The sequence below is a fragment of the Idiotropiscis lumnitzeri genome, chromosome 11, assembly GCF_059441095.1.
Source record: "Idiotropiscis lumnitzeri isolate Australia: NSW breed Sydney's pygmy pipehorse chromosome 11, RoL_Ilum_1.0, whole genome shotgun sequence".
Classification (NCBI taxonomy): Eukaryota; Metazoa; Chordata; class Actinopteri; order Syngnathiformes; family Syngnathidae; genus Idiotropiscis; species Idiotropiscis lumnitzeri.
Window position 1 is genome coordinate 19,000,549 of NC_142401.1, and position 21,525 is coordinate 19,022,073.

The 21,525-nt window shown below is 38.3% G+C and overlaps 2 protein-coding genes across 3 annotated transcripts in view; both read right to left on the minus strand.

Annotated features, from left to right (window-relative positions):
* Positions 1-3,856, minus strand: part of LOC148327787 (dihydropyridine-sensitive L-type skeletal muscle calcium channel subunit alpha-1-like) — a 54,978-nt gene extending 51,122 nt beyond the window's left edge. For both annotated transcript variants that reach the window (XM_088308191.1, XM_088308190.1), the window contains exons 1-2: positions 2,362-3,856; positions 2,018-2,123 (exon numbers count right to left, since the gene is read on the minus strand). In XM_088308191.1, coding sequence (XP_088164317.1) covers positions 2,018-2,123; positions 2,362-2,549 — 294 coding nt within the window. In that variant the 5' untranslated portion in view covers positions 2,550-3,856. The remainder of the gene's footprint in view (positions 1-2,017; positions 2,124-2,361) is intronic.
* Positions 3,857-4,251: 395 nt separating this feature from the next.
* On the minus strand, positions 4,252-10,816 carry optc (opticin). The gene is made up of 7 exons (XM_088308192.1): positions 10,669-10,816; positions 8,295-8,522; positions 6,769-6,925; positions 6,493-6,651; positions 6,213-6,415; positions 5,409-5,504; positions 4,252-4,916 (listed from the first exon to the last, which is right to left on the minus strand). The coding sequence occupies exons 1-7, from the start codon at positions 10,669-10,671 to the stop codon at positions 4,749-4,751; spliced, it is 1,014 nt and encodes a 337-aa protein (XP_088164318.1). The 5' UTR covers positions 10,672-10,816; the 3' UTR covers positions 4,252-4,748.
* Positions 10,817-21,525: the final 10,709 nt, after the last annotated feature.

Consider the following 21,525-nt stretch of genomic DNA (forward strand, 5'->3'; position numbering starts at 1 on the left):
CGTCTATAATTCACCACGTGGATCATGAACATGAGCAATGAAGGAGAATATTCCGACGCTGAGTAGTCAGCGTAGGAAGCTTAAATAGTGACATAATCAATTTTCAAGGCAAGTTTGTAAATGTGTAAATAACAAATATGACAAGGTGAACTCTTGTCTACAAATACCAGAATTTACATTTATTCAAGAGAAAATAGGCTTGTCTTAGATGTGTGTATGTTTTTGATGAACGAAACACCAATTACATAATTCTTGATCATTTCTCGCATCAATTTAAGCATTTGGCCCCAGCAACAAATGGCCTTTGAACACCCCTGCATAATTGGAAGACCAAATACTTTTTTTTTTAATAATACAAGAGATCAGGGGAAAAACAGCATAACAACAATGAACTTTAGTATATTAAAAAATTATTAAAATAAAAAAATATTTGGTTTGCTGCTAAATATTGTGAAATGAGTTGAAGCATAATGAAAAGCTTTGAAAACATTTATTCAAAAATTCAGTGTTAACCACTTTCTTTTTTGCAACATATGTTAAATTATCAAAAATGTAAGTATTGGCAAATCTTCAACTTAAGCTTCATAGTTGTACATCCGACTCCAGACTAGTTGTGCGTCAGAAGTCATGATGAAACTCACTGCACGTCACTGTCTAGTGAGTTTCTGTTCCGTAGAACTTAAGTAAAATTGCTACGCTATTGTTGTTGTCACGATGATTTTAAAAACTCAAATGAAAATGATAATGTAATAAAGACGGCTTTTGAATGAAAACAATGTCTTCCTTGTGGACAAAGTAAGTAAATAGAAACATGGAACGGATTTCCAGGTGAACAAAATGTTACTACTCTGGCCAATATTTATCTTCTCAAAGTATAAAATCAAGGAACAATTTGAAGATACGGTATTTCAGTACTTACTGTTATGTTCTGTATTCTGTGTAGTGTAATGTTATCCACCGATCCATACTCATATTTTCGTGAAAGCTGAGGCCTACACTTGCTGACGTAGATCAAAAGACATGGTAGAACCTGGAATGATCACCAGCCACCGGGCACATTCCACCAACAACCATTCTGACAGGCAACCGTCCATATCTTTGAGCACATGGTGGACATGTAAACACTAAGCATGAAAGCCCCAAATCCAAGCCGAGATTAGCTAGCACTCATAAATGTCTGCTGTGAGGCGGTCCACTTGTGGTATTTTATTTACTGGTTCAAAATGATTTGGTTGTCACAATGAATATGGCATAATGTTGGTGGAACAAAAAAAAATCCATCCATTTTCTGATTCACTTTTCCTGTCCAGAGCAGAGTAGGAATTCAGAAACTTGACCCACTGTCATTTTCAAACTTTCGCTAAGTGGGAAGCCATTTAAATTGAACCACTACACTATCAATCGTACTGACTGTGATAGGATACTTATGAGATCGCATCTAATTCCTACAAATATCATTAAATGGTTTCACTCATAAACAGTTTTCTGATGTAATACAAGTCTGTATCTGCCTTTCTGTTTCAAGTAGGAAATAATGATGTTCCTTCATAAACATTATACATGTTCTGAGTTCTGAATCAGAATCAGAATGCCCTTTGTCATTGTAATCAGTGTACAAGACTGGAGAGCTCCCCTCTCCAGTGCAAATATAATAATTAATCAAACATATCAATTAAATTAATCATAGAAGAAATAATAAATAAAAACAATTCATTATGTTGCTGTGATATTACAACAGGACTGCAAACAGCTTGATATGAAATGGTCACCCAGCCACTTATACATAATGAACTGCAACACTTTCTGGAACCACCAGTTTAATGGCCCTCGGATAAATTAGAGATGCGTTCAAGGTTAAGTGAGAGATGAAGCCTATCCCAACTGACTGAGCAAAGAGAGAGATTTCATCCTGGGATGATCACATGGATCCCACATTGGGTATGCAAAAAAAATAAACAGTTCAAGCACAATGTAGCAATCACAAAAATCCAAAATACATGCAATCATGCTGACACACCAGATTGCTGTTGGTGATGTTGCTGTCTTCCTCTGGCATGGGTAAGTACACGGCGAGGGCCACACAGTTGGCAAAAATGGCCAGTAGGATAATAATTTCAAAAGGTCTGAAAGTCATATATAGGAAAGTGGTAACTGCGATTGAACTCTGTTTATTATTATTCTAAATTTTCTTTTGGTCACTGCAGGAAACGCATTTCTCTAATTGAACCTCTTTTAAACCTTTGTTCACAAACTCTTAATTCACACACAAAATACTGATCATCATTTAAAGATAACATTCCACAACTGTACTTATGCAATTAGACGTCATCTGTTCGTCCATTTTGCTTTCGATGAGGATACTTCCACTCCACAATACTGATGCAAGCCCGACGGAAGGGATTCCTGAGTGTTAAGAAGAGAAGAGAGCGAGCAGGCCTTGGATTGCCACCGGTGGCCATCAGTTTCTTTAACTTCTCCTTCTGTTTTCTCTTCAGAGTTTCTTCATCCATGATGAAGGACGATAAAGGGGGATTGTTACTGTCTGCCATTGCAACAATTTAGCGTTTACTTAAAAATAAAAGTGATATTCCACAAGTTCATGCAGCGATCCGGCTCATCTTTATGTGTCTGGGGAATAGCTGTCGCCTCTACTTGTAGAGGGCTGCTTGACTGAACAGCTGCTTGGTCAAGAGAATAAATATAGACAATGAACTTGGCAGTGGTAGCGTGAGGTGACATGACATATGTACAGATATAGCCTAGAGGGAGCTTATTGTTTGGAAGTGTCTAGCTCTGACAGAGATGGAAGTAGTAGTATCAATATTTTTACACAGTGCAACAATGAAAAAAATAAAATAATTGCATTTCATTGTAAAAGTAAGTGAACCTTTGATTTCCTCACTCATAGAACGCGTAACACACTGCAGCCAGAGGCGGAGCTATATGGTGGCCATGTCCACCCTGGCCACCCCCACACCGATGGGAAAAATTTTTCGGCCATTTACACACGGAGGCAGGAGTCTTTAAACCCTTGATATGCTGTTACATGCTTAAAAAATGAAATTCATATGTAAATAATAAATGTACTATTGGTCTGACAACAAACTCTTAAAGAATCAGTCTTAGGTTAAGATATTCAATTATTACAGTTAGCGTCACCACAGCAAGCAAACATGACAGAGAAATAATTTATATCATACCCTCCACAGTCATGGTTTCATGAAATAAAAATGCACACATAAAACAATTTTATAAACATACGCATAATACAAACAGGAATGAGCCTAATTAAAAACATATTTAGAATTGTGAAGAATTTAAAATGTATTTTTGTCATTATGCTTTTTTTAGATATGATTTGAATAAATGAGCCATGAAATAGACTAAGAGAGAGTACACGAAAGAAAAGTGAGGTCAAATAAAACGGTATTATCTAGTAAATTAAGATCAGCAAAATGTTGCTTTTTATTGTGACTTATTATGAGCGTGATGGGCATTGTTCTGGTGAATTTTATTTCAAACCCCGCTTGCGGGTGGTATTTTGAAAAATGACGCATGCATGCGTTGCCTGCAGTGTTGTTACCCTGGCTTCCCCACTGAAACATTTCTGGCGATGCACCTGGGAGCAACAATTATTATATAACAATTTGATGTAATATTGGTGTCCCATGATTGATGATTTCAACATTCTTGAACTTTAGGACTGGGATGGAGTCATTAATCATCTTACTGTCTATCTATTAAACACTGAATAGGATTGTCCCATGCTCAAACATTGAAGCCTTTGCGGTTGGTGGACCAGCATTCTTTTTGGGATCCTTCCACTTGGCCTAACCGAAAACACAGGGCTGTAGGTAGGTCCATCGATCGGTCTGGTCGGTAAGGAGACAACAAAACAGTAGATGGGAACTGTGCTAATTAGACAAAATGGACCACACACGAATCAAGCCATTTAGCTGAGCCATCAACATGCAGTAGGCCTGTCTCTGGCATGTCTCCCGCTCTGAGGCACAGCCTTGGATGGTTGCATCAGAGGCGTTAGTCTTCAGACAGCTGCAGCTCAGTAACGTGACACTCAAACTGCAGCAACTCAGGAGCTAGAAATGTGTTGTTTAAATAGATTCCTAATACAACTGTCTTCTTAAGTAACTTGATGCAAGTTGTCATCGAGTGCCGTAACTAAGTCACAAGTTGACAAATTGAATGGTATGACGTCTTTATTCATTTCAAACAATTAACTAATCAAATGAAGTTGGAGAGTTGGTGCTGCCATTTTAAACTAGAAGCATATTTGAAATAGAGTCACAGCGACCTTAAGAGGGCTACTTCAGGATCTATACATCTGGCTCAGTGTACTTTTAGGATTTGAAACAAATGAGTACATATCTATCCATCTATATGCATTATCAGAGTTCACAGGTTCTGTTTAAAAATACATGTAAAATTCATGAGATAAAAACTCAATGTGACATACCAAATAATGGAACTTGTGTGTTGTTTGAATTTCTATACCATCAATCAAAGACTGAATTGTGAAAGTCGATGATTATACTACGGGATAATAAACAGTAGTGTTCCAAATGCCTCTTCATTAATGCCTGGGGACATCACTCACATGGCACATTGTCAGCTGGAATTGGCAGAGGTTTACAGCAAAAAAACGTGTTCTGTCAATATCAATAACAGTCAACTGTATTGTAATATTTAAGACTCGCAGACAAAGCAGCATTCACATTTAACGGTAAACCTTAATGACTTCCCACAGGCAGACGGGGCAGACAGACATAGGCCTGAGGAAAAAGATTCATGTTCAAAGGATTGCCATCCAGGCGGATGTCCTCCAGGTTGCGCCGAATGAAGTAACGGTTGTGGCTGTCACAGAAGGTGTCTTCATGCAAGGACTGGATGTTGTTGCCCTAAGTTACAAAGAGAGGTTGTTATTGTTTTCACACATTTAAAAGTGGAGTTTTGAACTCTCCAAGTCAGTGCCACCTTGTCCATTAGGCGCGAGATATGACTGACCCGACGAGCTTTTCGAGATACGAGCGGCTGTTCGGCCAATTGTTTTGCTTTGTCTTGGGGGTGCTCTCTTTTCACGACCCAATGAAAAGCAAAACTGTCACCAAGCGACGACAAGGGCAATCCCCCTCCCCCACCCCCACTCACCTGTACTTGGTCTGACCAGAGCATAAATGTGAGCCAATGGCTGGAGTAATCAAGGGTTATTTGCAATAATATAGTTCTCGGGACTGCAATTACATCCCCCAAGCAATGTTTAGTAGGAATCAATCCTTAAAGTTACAGGCATAACACCATACACAGTACAAAAAACCCCCCATAAAAGTATTTTATGATGTGTAACCTCAAGAATACCACTACAAAATAGACAATTCCATCCACGTTCTTACCTGCAGGTGTAACACTCTAAGACTCAGTGGCAGTGGTGTTGGAATGTAATCGAGGTTATTATTAGATAGGTAGAGGAATTCCAGCTGTCTCATACCCTGAGGAAAGGAGGAATGTACTTTAATTACAACAATACAACAGTACTCAACAATATAAATCTCTTGGATAAAATGTTTTAATTTTGTTAAGCGAATGACATAATAGGAATGACAACTCAACATACCGTTGCAAGTGGTGTGGTTTAGATTGGTGCAGTATATTTACATATACATAGCTGCTGTCTTGTGAGAAACATGTACCGTATTTTAAGAACTATAAGACCCACCTGTATATAAGACACATCAACTCTTTTTGAAAAAATTACATTAAATTAAAAAAAAAAAAAAAAATGCGATATACAAACCGCACCAGGCTATAAGCCGCAGGTTTCTATGTTGAGAAAAATGAGTTGTTTAGTGCATGTACAGAACGATTTTGTACTGTGAATGCACATACAGGTACATAAACAAATTCTTAATATGGTGCCTTTTAACACAGCAACAACTTAGCTAATTAAAACAGAACAGACCCAAGTGGAAAAAAATCTTGATTTATTTAGCGTATTTAATGAACTATAGAGCGTCCGTACCTGTGAAAGAAAAATTCACAGAAAAGCTGAATTGTTGTATTAGCTGCATGGTTCAAAATCGAGGGAAAAAAGTAGCGCTTATAAGTCAGGAAAATACGGTATGTCTAATTTTGTCTTTTTTTTTTCACATTAATGGGATGTCTGTGACTGTGTTTAACATGGATGTCTTTGTAGCAACCTTGAATGACTCTGCATGGATTCCTCGGCTGACCAGTCTGTTGTTTCGTAGATCAATGTGCTTCAAGGTAACTGGTAGTTCTGGCAAGGCCTGTAGGTTGTTGTCAGCTAACAATAAGTCATTGAGCTGCTGCAGCGAGCCAAATACGTCTTCATCCATTTCAGAAATATGGTTTCCAGTGAGATCAATGGAATGAAGCTTACCTGTAAATCAATACAACAAAAAAAGGTATTATTTGTTTTTAGTATATGCTGTTCAATTAATGAAACTGGTTTCCCACTGAGGTTTATGAAGTCAGTGTTCTTGATGTGTCGGATGCCGTTGAAGCGTCCATAAAAATGTCTGGTGTCCTTGGGCAGAGGTGGCATCTGTTTCAAGCCTGTGTCATCACAGTACACACTTCCGCCGATACATACACACAGAAGGCAGGTAGGCATTCCTGCACATATTTAGACAGTTTTAGAAGAGAGCAAGTCCATCACTGATGGCAGGTGAATTGTGAATGAGTGGTGTGAAACGATGTCTTTAAATAAGCACTGTGAGTGTTGTTACAAACCCAGTCCAGTCTCCGGCCCAAATAGACCGGATCCTATGAAGTCCGGTGTCACAGGAGAAGGAAGCAAAGTTGGCACTGTCACCTTTTCCTCATGGTGGTTAACTTTCAGATGATTGTCTAATTTGTGGATGTCCGCTGCTTCAGTCTCTACTTCAATCTGTCAATCAAATGAAATTGGGGTTAGTAATCTGTTAGTTTGGTAAACAATTTTTAGCAAACTGCTTATACTTAATTTCTTTCACGTAAGGAGGTGCTTACAAAGTATTAAAAAATATATATCAGGAAAAAAGTAAATCTTTAAATATTTTTTTATAAAGATAGCTAATGAGATGTGTCAGCAAAAGACGTATTACAATTCCAAACTACTAGTTTTCCCCACTGACTCGCTAGCAAATCCGCCTCTCAGGACAGAGGTCCAAAAGTAGAATTCTGACAGCGGACTTCCTTTGTGGAGTTTGCATGTTCTCTACATGCCTGCAATGGTTTTCTCAGAGTAATCCAGTTTCCTCCCACATTCCAAAAACATGCATGGTAAGTTACTGGAAAACTCTAAACCAGTGGTGTCCAACATACAGCGGATTTGGCCCACATTCGGGTTTAATCCGGCCCATGAGAAGATTTGGTCAAGTGTTGATAAATACAACGATACATCTGTAAACTTAATTCAATGGATTTTTACCATCATCTCAGATATTTTAATATGCATCGTAAAATTTCATGTCACGGTCAATCCGTAAGACTTTCTTTCAAAGGGTTATAGTTGATATTTACAAGCAATGCTCAAATGAGTGGAGAATGTTGAACATGGAATTAACTTGCATGTCACTATTTAAAACACAATCTTAAGTGATGGTTTTATTGGAAAAAAAAAACAGCACTACACTATTAAAGGACATCTTCATTGTTAAATCGTGTGTGTTGGAATAGGGAAAAAAAGAAGTATACCCAATTGTTTACAAAATATTCTTGAAAAACTTTAGGTCAAGATTTAACAAAAAAACAAAAAAAACACATGCCTATATGCACTTAAATACATGAATAACATATTCAACTCAAACAAAGATTGATTTCTGTCATGACAACAAATCGAAGGTAATACGATCGCCAGTATATCTGCAAGGTTTTTACAATACAATAAATTCATCCCTTTTCTGATTCGAGGTTCAAGGGCATAGTGGAGCCTATCCCAGCTGACTTCAGACAACAGGCAGGGTACACCCGAGACTGGTTGCCAGCCTATCACAGTGCACACAAAGACAACCACTCACATTCACACTCATACCTAGGGACAAATTACAGTATTCAATCAACTTACCATGCATATATCTGTAATGTGGGAGGAAACCGGAGCAACCGGAGAAAACCATGAAATGAATGAATCCAACAATTATTACAGAGCACTTGAAAATATAAATGCTTGGCCGGACATATAAAATGATCCAAGTGGGCTTTATATGACCTTTGGGCCCTACTTTCCCCGTCACTGGTCAAGAATATGCAGTCATTTAATGTACTAATGTACTTACTTCTTGGTCCAAGTCCTCATATTCATAATTGTCATCATAAATGTTGGGTTCCAGTTTATCCCACTCTGTTACACTGTTCAGGTCGTAGTTCTCCATTTCAAAACGATCATCATCTGATTCATCTAGGGGGGCTGTCGAGCAAGGGCAGGGGCCCATGAAGACCAGGAAGAAGGCAACAAACGCCATCAATGATGTCAAAGACACCTTAATCTTGAATTTGGAGATCACCTGCGTACATATTAAAGGTGTTAATATCCTAATGAAACTGTATTTGTTTATGTAATTGGTAACAGTGTCCGGCAGATCTGTAAGGTGGCAATGGGTGAGAGCCAGCACCCCTACCAAATACCTTGCCACCCCAGGTGCCAACCATGTTCTCGGTTATTAATCTATCAATGCTAAATTAAACTTTGGATAATAAATGTTCCTGGCCCCATGGCTGAGCTTAAAAAAAACTGTTGCATTGGTAAACTCCACCCTTAATGGTTCCATTAAACCGTCTTGGAGAAATTACTAAAATTATTTTTTTATTGATGTAGGCATATGAACTTTAATTTGCAGCTTCTACCTCTCTAATCTTGTTTCTAACGAACAATAGAATTCATATGTGCATGGTCACAATCAGAAGCAAGCCATTTCGCTCCACTGCAGCACCGTGCACTAAAGGTACCTGCGACTTCTTCCTGTGCCAATGTAGTGCTGTGATTATATTCAGATATGTTGCAACTTTTTGCTTGGCACAAAGGTTGCATGGAGTAGGAGCCATATATATATACTGTGTCTCCACCTGGTACAGCGGCTGCTCTAAGGCGGACAGAGTGAGGCTCCAGAGGACAGTCAAAACAGCGCAAAGGATTATTGGCTGCCCTCTCCCCTCACTGTCGGACATCTACACCGCCCGGTGCCTCAGCAGCGCTCTCAATATCGTCAAAGACAATACCCACCCAAACTCAAACCTGTTCGACCTGATGCCCTGTGGCAGGCGCTACAGGTGCATCAAATCAAGTACCAATAGACTGAGAAACAGTTTCTTTCGAAGAGCCATCTCCATTCTAAACTCTCACACACACACACACACACACGACCACCCCTACCTTGCAGAACAGCAACGTGATGTGTTTTTATATATCCTATTTTCCATTGCACTAACTATTCTCTTATTTATCTAATTTATATATTTATCTGAATTATTGTTGTATTGCACTGGAGAGGGGAGCTCTCTAATCTCGTTGCACACTTGAGTACAATGACAATAAAAGGATTTCTGATTCTGATTCTTTATATATACATACATACATATATATATATATATATATAGTTGAAATGTTTTTTGTGTGTGTGTGTGTTACAGATAAAAATGCCATCAAGGCACGGTATCAATACGCAATATCGTTAAAGTATTATCAATCCCCGTCCTTAATCAGTGTGCTATTTCTAATGTAATTTAGAACTATTCAAACAATCTACTTTTTAGTCCTTCTTGGTGAGACAAAGGGGCATTTTTAACAGTTTGGTCAGAATGCCAGAGGAATGTTTACTTTTAAAGTGACCTGAACCTGTGAATGTTGTTCGACTGCAGACGTAAAACATGCCGAGCTTCTACTGTCACAATCAATGACCAGCTAGACAGTCTTCTGACCAGCAGAACAGTTATGGATATTTGCATAAAAATGACCCAATCTATTGAGATCCAATACAAGAAATAAATAAAACAATATTTTCCCGCATACATGGTTGAGGAGATAATACAAACCTCAATTCAAATGAACTTGTGTAAAACGTAAAGAAAAGCAGATTACAATGTTTTGCAAATCCTTTTCAAGATATATTTGATCAAATACATGAAGTTATTATTTATTTATTTAATACCTGCAATACGTTCCCAAAATGCTGTTTACCATTGTGTAACATTGTTTAACATCTTATGTTAAGAACTCTCTGGCAGTGTAAATCAAAACAGAGCAATGTTACCTGGTAAAAACTAGATTAGCTAAATTATACCGGCATTTGATGTGATAAGATTGTCATAGTGTTTATTTTGCAAACTGGTTCTTAACTGTTTTAAAATAAATGACAGCTTGGGCAGATAATTTCAACCAGAAGCCTATTGTATCTTAATATTGTTCCGCATGTCAACTCCACAACGATAGCTGGCAAAAAAAGAATCTCAGCAATGTAAAATGTTCAGTCAGACATTTTTATGTGGAATTTTAATCCTATTAAGTCTGCTCACTGTAAAATGCTTAACATTCCAATACAGATCAAAAGGACAAAAATAACTAAATGAAACACTAACATATAAATATATTGCATACTAATTATTGCAGTCTTCAAGTTTTCCATTATGTTTAATTAACAGTAGTAGTGCACTTACCATTTTTTTCACCCCGTTGCGTGAAAAGTTTGAAGAGTTTGCGAGCTTCAGTTCTTCACCTTATATTGCTATCCTTTCCTCTTCACCCTTCGAGGATTCCCAGACTGGTGCCAGAATTAGGATGTGGCTCGTTCTACCCTTGGCCTCAGTTTTGTTTCTGAACAATGCCTCATTATGAAGGCAAGGGGGGAGAGGGGGTGAGGGTATGCAGGGGCTTGATGACTTAGCAAAATGAAAAGAGGGCTATCCAGGTCATTTCAGTCAATATGTACTCGGCTGTCAACATGTACTTGGGAACAGACACACAGATGTCGGGAAATTAAGGAAAAATGCTATTGGCCCAAGAACCAAACGAACAAAACCAACAAGCAAAAAAAACAAACTCCCTGAACATCTATCACAAAGCATTCTGCAGCATCATCTTGAATTGAAACAATGTTTGACTATTGTTATTTACATGTGAGGGTTTAAAATTACGTCGACTTATATTGGGTTAGTGTGTTGACTCAACAGCAACACCAATTTTTGTTTTTCAAGAAGGTTGATTTATTGTGTTGGAAGGTTGATTTATTGACGAAGAAGGTTAGTAGACAAAGGTCAATGAGTGAGGAGCAAACATTGTGTCAATGCATCACAGCAGATGGGTTGCTTGTTGGGCTCGTGTTGCATGATTTGGTTTCTCACAAAAAACGCACAGATGTGTTTTTGAACAGAGATGAGTTTGTGGGGAGTCACTGTACTGTCGAGACGCCAGCATTTGGTCAGATTTGACAAAACAAATGATGTTCACTGATTAAAAAAAAGGTTATCCTTTTCAATTTCACTTCCCCATTCTTTATATACCAATCATGCTCCTCTTTGCATCTGCCATGTAGTGAAGCGTAACTGCAGATAATTTACTTTAATTGAATCCCGCTTGAAATATAAAGCATAAAGTGTACATTTGATGTGTATGTAATAATTCTGACATGCATACGATGAATTTGTGGCACGTATAAACATCTTTAATAGACATTTTCATGAAATGACACCTACTGGACAGGAAGCACAAAGCGCTTCGATATATACCTGTTGTCATCAAAGCAAAGCAGCTGTACTCACCCCTGCGATCAAAAACAAGGGAGACAAGTGGGGCGTGTTTCCGTCAGTAGTCATCAAAAAGGTGCCGGACTGAGAGGTCTGGTCGTACTTCAACCGGTTGGAGAAGATTACACTGATGGATGAAAACATAGTTCTGTCAGTGCTAGTCTATCATTATTATTATTATTATTTTTTTTTTTTTTTTAAAGCTTGTCGTCATTCGTCAACACTGACAGATTTCCCACCTCTGATTGTTAGTAATAAAATATTCAAGTCACTTGGTCAATAAATTTCAAAGGGTGGCCGAGTGGTCTAAGGCGCCGCGTTCAGGACCCAGTCTCCCCAGGAGGCCTGGGTTCGAATCTCAAATTTCCCCATTGTGGGACTAATAAAGGGCAAATTATTATTATTATTATTATTAAATCAGCACTGCTTTAAAACTCTCTATACTCTTATCATCTAACCCAGGCATGGATAAACTAAGGCCCAGGGGCCACATTTTAAAACCACCAACCGCCAAACTTGAAAAAATTAAATGAATAAACCTTGTTAATGTTTTATTTTCTAAATACTGAGGTTTTTCAAAGACATATTGTTGTAATGCTTTTGTTCTCTTTCATTTCAAATTAAATGTATTTTTTTTCTCCGATGTGGTAAGGTTACTAAAACACTCCAACCATCTGCTCCTGGTCCAGCCCCTCTGTCAGATTTTAGAACCCATTGTGGCTCGCCCATCAAAAAGTATGCCCACCCATAATCCTAACCCTATCTTGCTCATTTTATTATGAAGAGGTACTTATCCTTCTCACCATCCAGTTTTTATATCCTGCACACAAGATTTTTTGGGATTTCTTCTTACTATAACTTAACTGTTCATTCAGCACCACTCTTCAAACAGCTACATTCCTCACCAATCTTGAACATAAATGAATACATAACCTTTATGTTTATTTATTTCACAGTCCTGTTTCAGTCCTCTCAGTTAACTTATTTTACATTTTTAATTTCAACAGAGTCGTTCACAAGAAAAACTTAAACATTTGAAAAGTCAAAGTCTCTAAACCACAGGTCCACCTTCTCAATCACACATATATAATAATATACACACTTGTTTTGATTTATATTCATATTCCTACAATGTCTTTTTCTCTAGTCCTCAATGTTAATTTTTAATTTTTATTCAGTTTGTATACTTTTGTATGCGCATACTAAGTAAAATGAGGTGGGATGTTTTCGGTAAACTTCATGATTTTCTGATCTTACCTGCACAATTTATTCCGATGTAACTGTTGTTATTGTATTTTTTTCTATGTGCAAAATAAATTAAAACAAAAAAAAAGAGGCGACATCTAAGCAATTACTAGTGAGGAGAACACAGAAATCTTGAGTATTGTATTGGACCATCCATCCATCCATTTTCTGAGCCGAGGCGTGCTGGAACCCATTCCAGCTGTCTTCAGTCAGTAGGCAGGGTCCACTCTGGACTGGTTGCCAACAAATTGCAGGGGACACAACGACAAACAACCATCCGCACTCACACTCACATCTAGGGACAATTTAGAGTGTTCAATCAACCTGCCATGCATGTTTTTAGAATGTGGGAGGAAAACCATAGTAGCCGGAGAAAACCCACGCAGGCATGAGGAAGAAATGCTAACTCCACATCCTGGGATTTTAAATCTGAACTATGAGGCGGACATGCTAACTAGTAGATTTAAAAAAAAAAAAGTCCAAATAAGTAGAAAATAATTCCAATGGATTCTTGTTCCTGGTGAGGAATACCACTGTCCTTTGAATTTTGGACTCGTATACAGGTTTTTTTTTTCTAATTAAAGGCAAAGTCTGGACAAAATATAGTACATTTATAGACGTTTGGCATTTCTCTCACCTTTGAACTGTCATAGAAACATTACTCTCATAAGTAGAAAGTAACTCTCGGGAACTCTTATTCCTGGAAATGAGTATTATCATTCTGTGAAGTTTGGACTCAGATTGCTGTAGTATTTCCAAAAGTTAAAAACAAACACACATTTGAACTTTTTGTGTTGTTTGTATCTTGGGATAATCTAAAACACACCATAGTAAAGTAATCATTGTACTCTTGTTTCTAGGTTACTGCTGAAGGGGATCAGAGAGGAAGAGGAGTCATGTCTGCAGGCCATCTGATTTGACTGTCAAGACAGGCATAACCTGCGCGAAATGAGCAAATCTCATTTTACAAAGCGGTGTGATTACATGTCATTCATTTTGGAAAGACAGACGCGTACACACACCATAGTACGATGATTTTTCTCTTTTTTGGTTGATTTTTGGTTTATTAACTTAATATTATTATTACTATTATATTTGTAAAACAAAATGAAATTGTAATGTGGAAATTCTATGTGGTGTTTTTTTACATTTGGGCTTTTAAAAGTAATAAAGTCGTGAAACAGTAATAAAAAAAAAACGATGTGTTTATTTTTTTCATGAAAAACAATATTGTCGTTCCTGAAAAATTAACATAACAGGAAGGTTAAATCGCCAATGATAAATCCTAAATTTCAACACTCTATCTAGCAACATATAGAACACATGACAACTGAGATGACTACTCTTTGTGTTATTTACAGCAATTTTTGGAAGAACTGTAAAATAACATGAGTCCAAACATCATAGGATGAAAGTACTTGTCTCCAGGAACAAGAATCCTGTTTTATCACTTGTCATTTTTTTTTTTTAATCTTCAATTGAATATTTCTTTTGCAATAAAGAAATGCGGGAAAGCATTTAACCGTTGGGTTCAGAATACGCAAGCACTCAAAAATGTTTATTTAATTGTGAGAGCAGTTGTAGAAAGAAGTGAGAGGCATATAAAGAAGACTAGCCAATTTATAATTCCTACGGCAATTCCTTATTTGGGTGTACTTCAATTCCCCCTCCAATTCAAGATGAAAGTCTACAATTGAATCACATGTTCATCTCAGAGGCGATCGAGTGCGGTGGTGTTTTTAGTCAAAAAGATGACAATTGTTGGTGTTCATGTCTCGTGAATGAAGAGATGACCAAGTTAACATTCATACATGAGTTGAGCTCATTCACACGTAATTATCATTGGTAGAGAGTAATAAAAGACATGCGTGTTCGATATGAATTATGACACATCTTAGTCTATGTGTACCAAATAAGATTTCTTTAATAATTTCAGCTTTCATTACGGAAATGAATGATGAGATGAATTTTCCAACTTGTTGAGTCAAAGCATATGCTCATGGTAAACCACCAAAACAAAAGTAACAAAAAGTATGGATAATGATATAATAATCTCATCTCAGTTTAGTACATAATGTATTTTTGTTTTTTGCATGTCATTTTTTGAACTAGCAAGACATATGCATAAGCGTCAAGTACGATGCTGTAATCCTTTATTTTAACACCCACCACGCCCCCCCCTAAAAATAAATAGGGCTTAGTCTTTAAGTACAGAAGCTGCTGCATCAAAGGGGTTGTCAAAGAGTGTCTCTGAAATTAGAAATGTTACAATATGTTTGTTTATTAAATGCAATCAATTCATCTTTTGCTCTGGCTCAACTAACCTTTATCAGATTCGACTGCTTTGTCACAGAGTGTTCATGGAAAATATTTGATCCTAGAACTTCCCATGGATATACCAAAACACATGTCCACATGATATGGCTCAAATTGTAATTCCCGAGGTCCCAGGTAATGCCAGGAAGATCCAAGCCTTGTCAAAATTAAAATAGAACAAAACAATAAAATAAAGTTAGATGCTAATTCATAATTTGAACATATGCAAAGATGCAATTGCAGTAGGTGTGGAGGCAGGAAAATTAAAATGCAAGATTTATTTATCATGTGATATTGTGGGAAAAAGAAATCCCTTTTATCAAGATAGTGTTCTGTATCCTGGGGACCATTGCTGGGATGAAACTGCCTAACGTAGGATAAACCTTAAAAACAACAGTGAATTATGTGTTTATCATGTGCTCAATCACCAAAACAATGGGTTCTGTATACTTATAGGTCAATATTACAATAATATTTCAAGAAATGTTTAGCTTCTTAGTAGGGTTGGGAATTCCCTATTGGAATAGACCGCGGCGATATGGCTGGAAAATGTATCACAATGTTAGTATTTCACATCAGTCGATAGATAATCGTTATTGATTCATATTCAGTTATCATTAGTTTAAAATAAGAACCAAGAGAAAAATGGATGAACTTAGCTAATTTTATTTCAAAATTCAATGTAAACTTATATAGGAGAACAACTTGTGACAGATTATCAAGCGGTCTAATATTGCATCCATGTGAAAATGGCATGAAAATCTCAGATTTTCAATATTTCCCCTGCGGTATTGGGGTGCCTCCCAATGTAGATCTGTTATTTTGTCGTGGTACTTGGACTAAATGTTTTGATTAATGGCTCCAAATTGTCTCGTCACTATCCCCTCCTTTCGCCGGCCAGCAAGCGCCCCAGCCGGACCAACTGACGTGACGTCAGCTGGGTGTCAGTCCCCACGACCACACCAACTGGCATGCCATCTGCACCAGTTTTCGCAAGCATGGCTACTCTGGGAATGACGTCAAACGACCAATTGTTATAAGAAAAGATATATCGTGACCAGTTATCAACTTAAATCCAGGAAATCTTGTTTTTCCAATAAGTTTGAGAGTGGCAAGGACTCAACTGTCGCATTTCTCTTACCACTTTATAAATTGAATCCTGCAAAACAATCCACATTATTATTAAATATACCTGTAATTTGATCGTGTTTTATTTCTGTAATAACAACAACAAAAAAACAACCCTAATCATGTTGCAGATCCCTCCCGGGCCTAAAGAAGCCCCAGGAGGACACATGCCCGTGAATAGGCCAGCCAGACCTCCCAGCGGTCTGGTGATTTTATTAATTTATTGTATCATTTTTGAAAAATGGCTCAATTGTGCCATTTACTAAAACATGTTTTCAAATAAGTTAGAATGTTTACTCACGCTAACCTAATGCCTAAGTAACTGAAAGACTGATCCCGCCCCTCCATCACCTCACAATCACACACAAGGTACAGCTCCACCACAAACACACAAACAAGAATTGTATTGGACCAGAATGAGTGCTTGTTAACCTTTTAATATTTTAAAACTTGGAAAGCATAATTCCGGCATGGAGAAAAGAGTTGCAGGGTGCGGTCAGGACAGAGTTGTTTTCTGTGCCTTTCTTCCGACTTGCTCTTCTTCGATGTGAAGTGAAGCCTTTTGCGACATGTCTCCTTTGCTTAGGCATCAAACAAGCTGTATTTCATAACCTCTGAGCTACACGCAGCCCATGAGTCAAACGGGACATTGCACCAACTTTTTCTCATTAATTTATGACATAATTTACATGAAAGGATACAACAGAATTTTAACAAACAAAATACTTTTAGGAGCGGCACAGTGGACGACTGGATAGTATGATGGCCTCACAAGTGCAGCGGTCGCGGGATCGATTCCAGGTCCGGTCTTCCTGTGTGGAGTTTGCATGTTCTTCTCGTACCTGCGAGGGTTTTCTTCAGGTACGCCGATTTCCTCCCACATTCCAAATAGATGCATGGCAAGTTGATTGAACACTCTAAATTGTCTCAAGGACGGTTGTTCGTCTTTAGGAGTCCTGCGATTGGCTGTCAACCAGTTCAGGGTGTACCCCGCCGACAACCCGAAGATAGCTGGGATAGGCTTCAGCACCCCCGCGACCTTCGTGAGGAGAAGCGGTTCAGATAATGGATGGAAAATATCTTTATTTGACACTCGAGCAGGAAGTAATAATCTCTCTACTCGATGACATAATTTCAAGAGCACAACAGAGCGCAGTTTGTCAAAATGATCACCCTGGTAGGTATCATAGTTTGAAAAAGCTGGCCTGTAATCGATGCTGATGTGATTTTCAATGGTTGACGTGTGCAAAAGTAGTGACGTCAACGTACATTGTTGTGCCCATTAATCACCAATTTTGGACATCTTGTTGATTGATTTTGACTGGACAAATTGAGTCAGTTCCTCCACTCATTCCCACCAAGATATGGGAAGAGGGAGGAGGGCGTGGCCATTGGGCTGACAAGAAAGGGGTGTTTTGAGAGTAGGAAGGTGATGAGGGTTTTCTCCAAAACAAATAAATAACAATGAAAATGTGATCAAACATAATTTTCCGAAAAAAATGCCTACAGACAGTTTTGAATGAAATATGAATACTTAATGGATAAACCATTTAATTAACTGAAATAATATTAAGTATCTAGAAAACGTAATAAAAATGAGCAACTACTTGATAAAAATTAAACAAAGAGAAGAGCTAATGCTTCACTTGTGGCCACCCCTCTTACTCATGCTTTCTGTCATTTTGTTTGTAGCATATTTCAACTTCCTAAATTAAAGAGATAAATTCAGGAAATTGTGTTTTTGGATTGTGATAAGTGTTGTGATTGGCCAAGGACATATGAAGTGAAGTTTATTCAGATATCACCAGTTGCCCAAAAAATGGGCAGAGAGAGAGAGAGAAACAGAGAGAGAGAGAGAGAAAGAGCATACAATATAAATGTTACATAATTTGAGAGCGGAAACTGATGAATTGTATTTTTGAGAAGTTGCTGTCATGATCCGCGTCGGGCATGACAGGAGTTTTTGTCAGTGGTTACGTGTGCATGCGGTTTTGTTATTGTTTTTGTCACCTTCTTCCTGCCATGTGCTTGTGTTATTGTTTGGTCAGCTGTGTTAGCGTTTCCCCTCAGCACTCGTCATCACCAGCCACGCACCTGTTCCCCGTTACCCTCATCAAGCACCTGCTTTCCATCTGCTCCCCTAATGACTTGGACTATTTTAACCCTCCAGACCGACAACGCAGTGTCGGGTCATTGTTCCTTCTTGCCGCTACCTCCGGACTGTCACGACCACGTCTTGTTCCTGTTCTTGCTCTTGTCCTCGTTCCAGCTCTTGCTCCCGCTCACGCTCTCGTTCATGCCCCCAGCTCTGGTCACCTCTTCCCGTCCCTTTTCGTACCTCCCGCTTAGTTTGTTCCCGTCTCGTTGTGTTCTTTGTCCTTGTTCCAATTTAGTCACGTTTAGTTTGCCTTGTTATTTTGCACCCTGCCACGTTGTTTGTCTTGTTTGATCGAGTTAATAAATTCCCTTAACCCTATCCACCTCCCTGCCTCCTCGCCTATTGGGTCCACCTCCTCCTTGCCATAAGGCAATCCTGACAGTTGCCTCGATTTATGAATATTATGCTTCGAAGCGTTCATATTTTTCAACAGCTCGACAGCGCGTTAACAGTATTCTAAAAAAATTCATTTTTGGGCTGGTTTATTCAAACAATGGCCTCGACCATCACCCTCTTTAGGTCGTCGTAAAACTGAATATAACAAATGTGGTATTAGCTAAGCTAAAACATTTCTCATACATATAGCATGTTATATCCTGTATATAGAGTCTCAAATTTACAATAAAATATGAAAACTACCCCAAAACAAATTGTCAATATTATTCGTTTGCCATCACATGTAATAATGGATAATTATTGTCCTAGGCAAAAACAAAATCCAAGATCCAAGTTCAGCAGCGTATAACGACGGTATTGCGGAATGCCACCCTGCCTGGGATCTATCTCTCTCTTTTTTTTTTCTTCTTCACTTTCTTTCAACGCAGAAACAATAGACCAAACACCCACAGGAGGGAGCTCTAAAGCTGCATATAAGCCTGCATTACAAATTTACTTCATAACGGCAGAATAATCATGTATATATATATACGATAACCGAGGGTTCACTGTATATATATATATTTATATATGTATTTATGTATATATAAAGATAAAGATATTTGTGTGTGTGTGTGTGAGTGTCATACAATGTAAATATAACATAATTTTCCAAGTTACAATGAGGGTCATGCAGGGCCTGCCCAGATCATTTGGGGCTGCTGAGGAAAAATTATGCATTACTTACAGCGTTCTGTGCAACCCATAGATTTCCCATCTTTGTCAGATTTTGCTGCAATCCGGATAATTCAAACCTCTCATCCCGACATAAACCGAATTTATGCGCAAGATGGAATTAACGTCTTTCTGCCTCCTAATTCTCAAAATAAATATACGATGTCCATCTTTCTCCGACCATTCGATGATATCGATGATATCTAGTATCGTTTCTATCATAATGGCTTCCTAGAAGAACCTGCTTTCTTATTTACACTCACACACACTTTAGGGCTGCAGACAAAATGCCAGATGATGACTTGGGCGTTGTCAAGTTTAAATGGCTTAGCCCGACGTCTGTATTTTGTGTTATTATTCTCAGCGGATGAGATGTGGTTGCTGACAGGTGACCCCTTCCTCGACTTTCAAAATGAACATGCAGCTTCTCCCTCTTTCTATTTGTTATTATTTTGCAAATAAGAGGAGAAGAGACTGTACCATGAGAGTGTCTAAAACACTCTGTCAACCAAATTTTTTTTTTCTTTTTTTGCATCCTTAATTAGCAATTGAACATGATTTCAGTTGTGTTGGCCAGTTTATGATGGCGATACAAACTGGCCCCAACTACAAACGAGTCAAGAAAGTCGTCACGCCACCAGGCGCTGCCTGGAACAACTTCAAAATAAAGCGAACCAAGGCATTGATGTTCATGTATAGTACTTTAGCTCTCTGAGGTTTATGTTGAAATTTGTCTTCTCATGCTGTGGATGCACACAACCGCGGACATCTTTGCTGTTTTCCATCGAGAATTGCTTTAATGTTCAGATTGGGGGCTCTCTAGTGGACAGGGGGGGATTTAAACAGCTGTTCAGTCTGCTTATAGGCTGAAACAGCCTTTGGATCACGGAACAAATTAAGTTTGGAAGTTGTGATACCGCTACACTAAATCAAATTAGGCGTAACAAAACTACAAGAAGGACATTTTAGCATCTCTTGGACATCGTCTCAATAAACTCATGAATAATAATAAGCAGAGCTGAGCACTAGACCCTTTTCTGCCCGTCAGACCCCCACGCTCCTGCTGCGATCTGGCGAGCCTTCTGGCCTCCATCCTTCAGCCTGATTCATAAAGCTCGAATAAGTGATGCTTTGTGAGATAGATTAGCAATTATATGGCTCTCATTTTTCTTGGTGTGTTGAATTGGTTTGTTTATGATACAAACATACTTACTGTATACGTAGTTATTTAATCCACACCCAACATGAGTTTAGGGCAAAAAATAAGACTTTACTTGGAGAAAAGGCGTACGACACTATTCATGAGATATGATCACACAGAGTCAACAATGTGTCACAGTTAAGAAGGAGTCATACTGTCTAATCAGGAAACTATGACAGTCTGTGATTGTCAGCAAAGCCAACTAAATAAAGCATCGGGTACAAACAATTGAGCATATGACTTCACATCAAACCTCCTATTCTTCCTTTCGTGCCTGGAAGTCATCTTATTTAGTGTGTCCAATTGCATATGTAGTTCATGTTTGAAATCGTAAAGTTACACTGATATCTAATAACGGGTGTTTTTTTCCCCCCTTTGGGCTCATCCAGTTTTGTCTTCGATAGCCATAAATACCGCCTCATCACTGAGTGAGTGAAAGAAGTTTCTGAAAAGGCAGAGGCGTTGATAATTTCAGACCGACCCTCCCACAGATGCAGGCTCCATGGATGGATGGTTGTGGCAATCAGCAGCAGAGCTCAGTGTCTCCTTTGGTCCCTGTAAGACGCTCTCTCAGTGTCCTAACACTGGCGCATCTGGACTGAGATTCTACAGG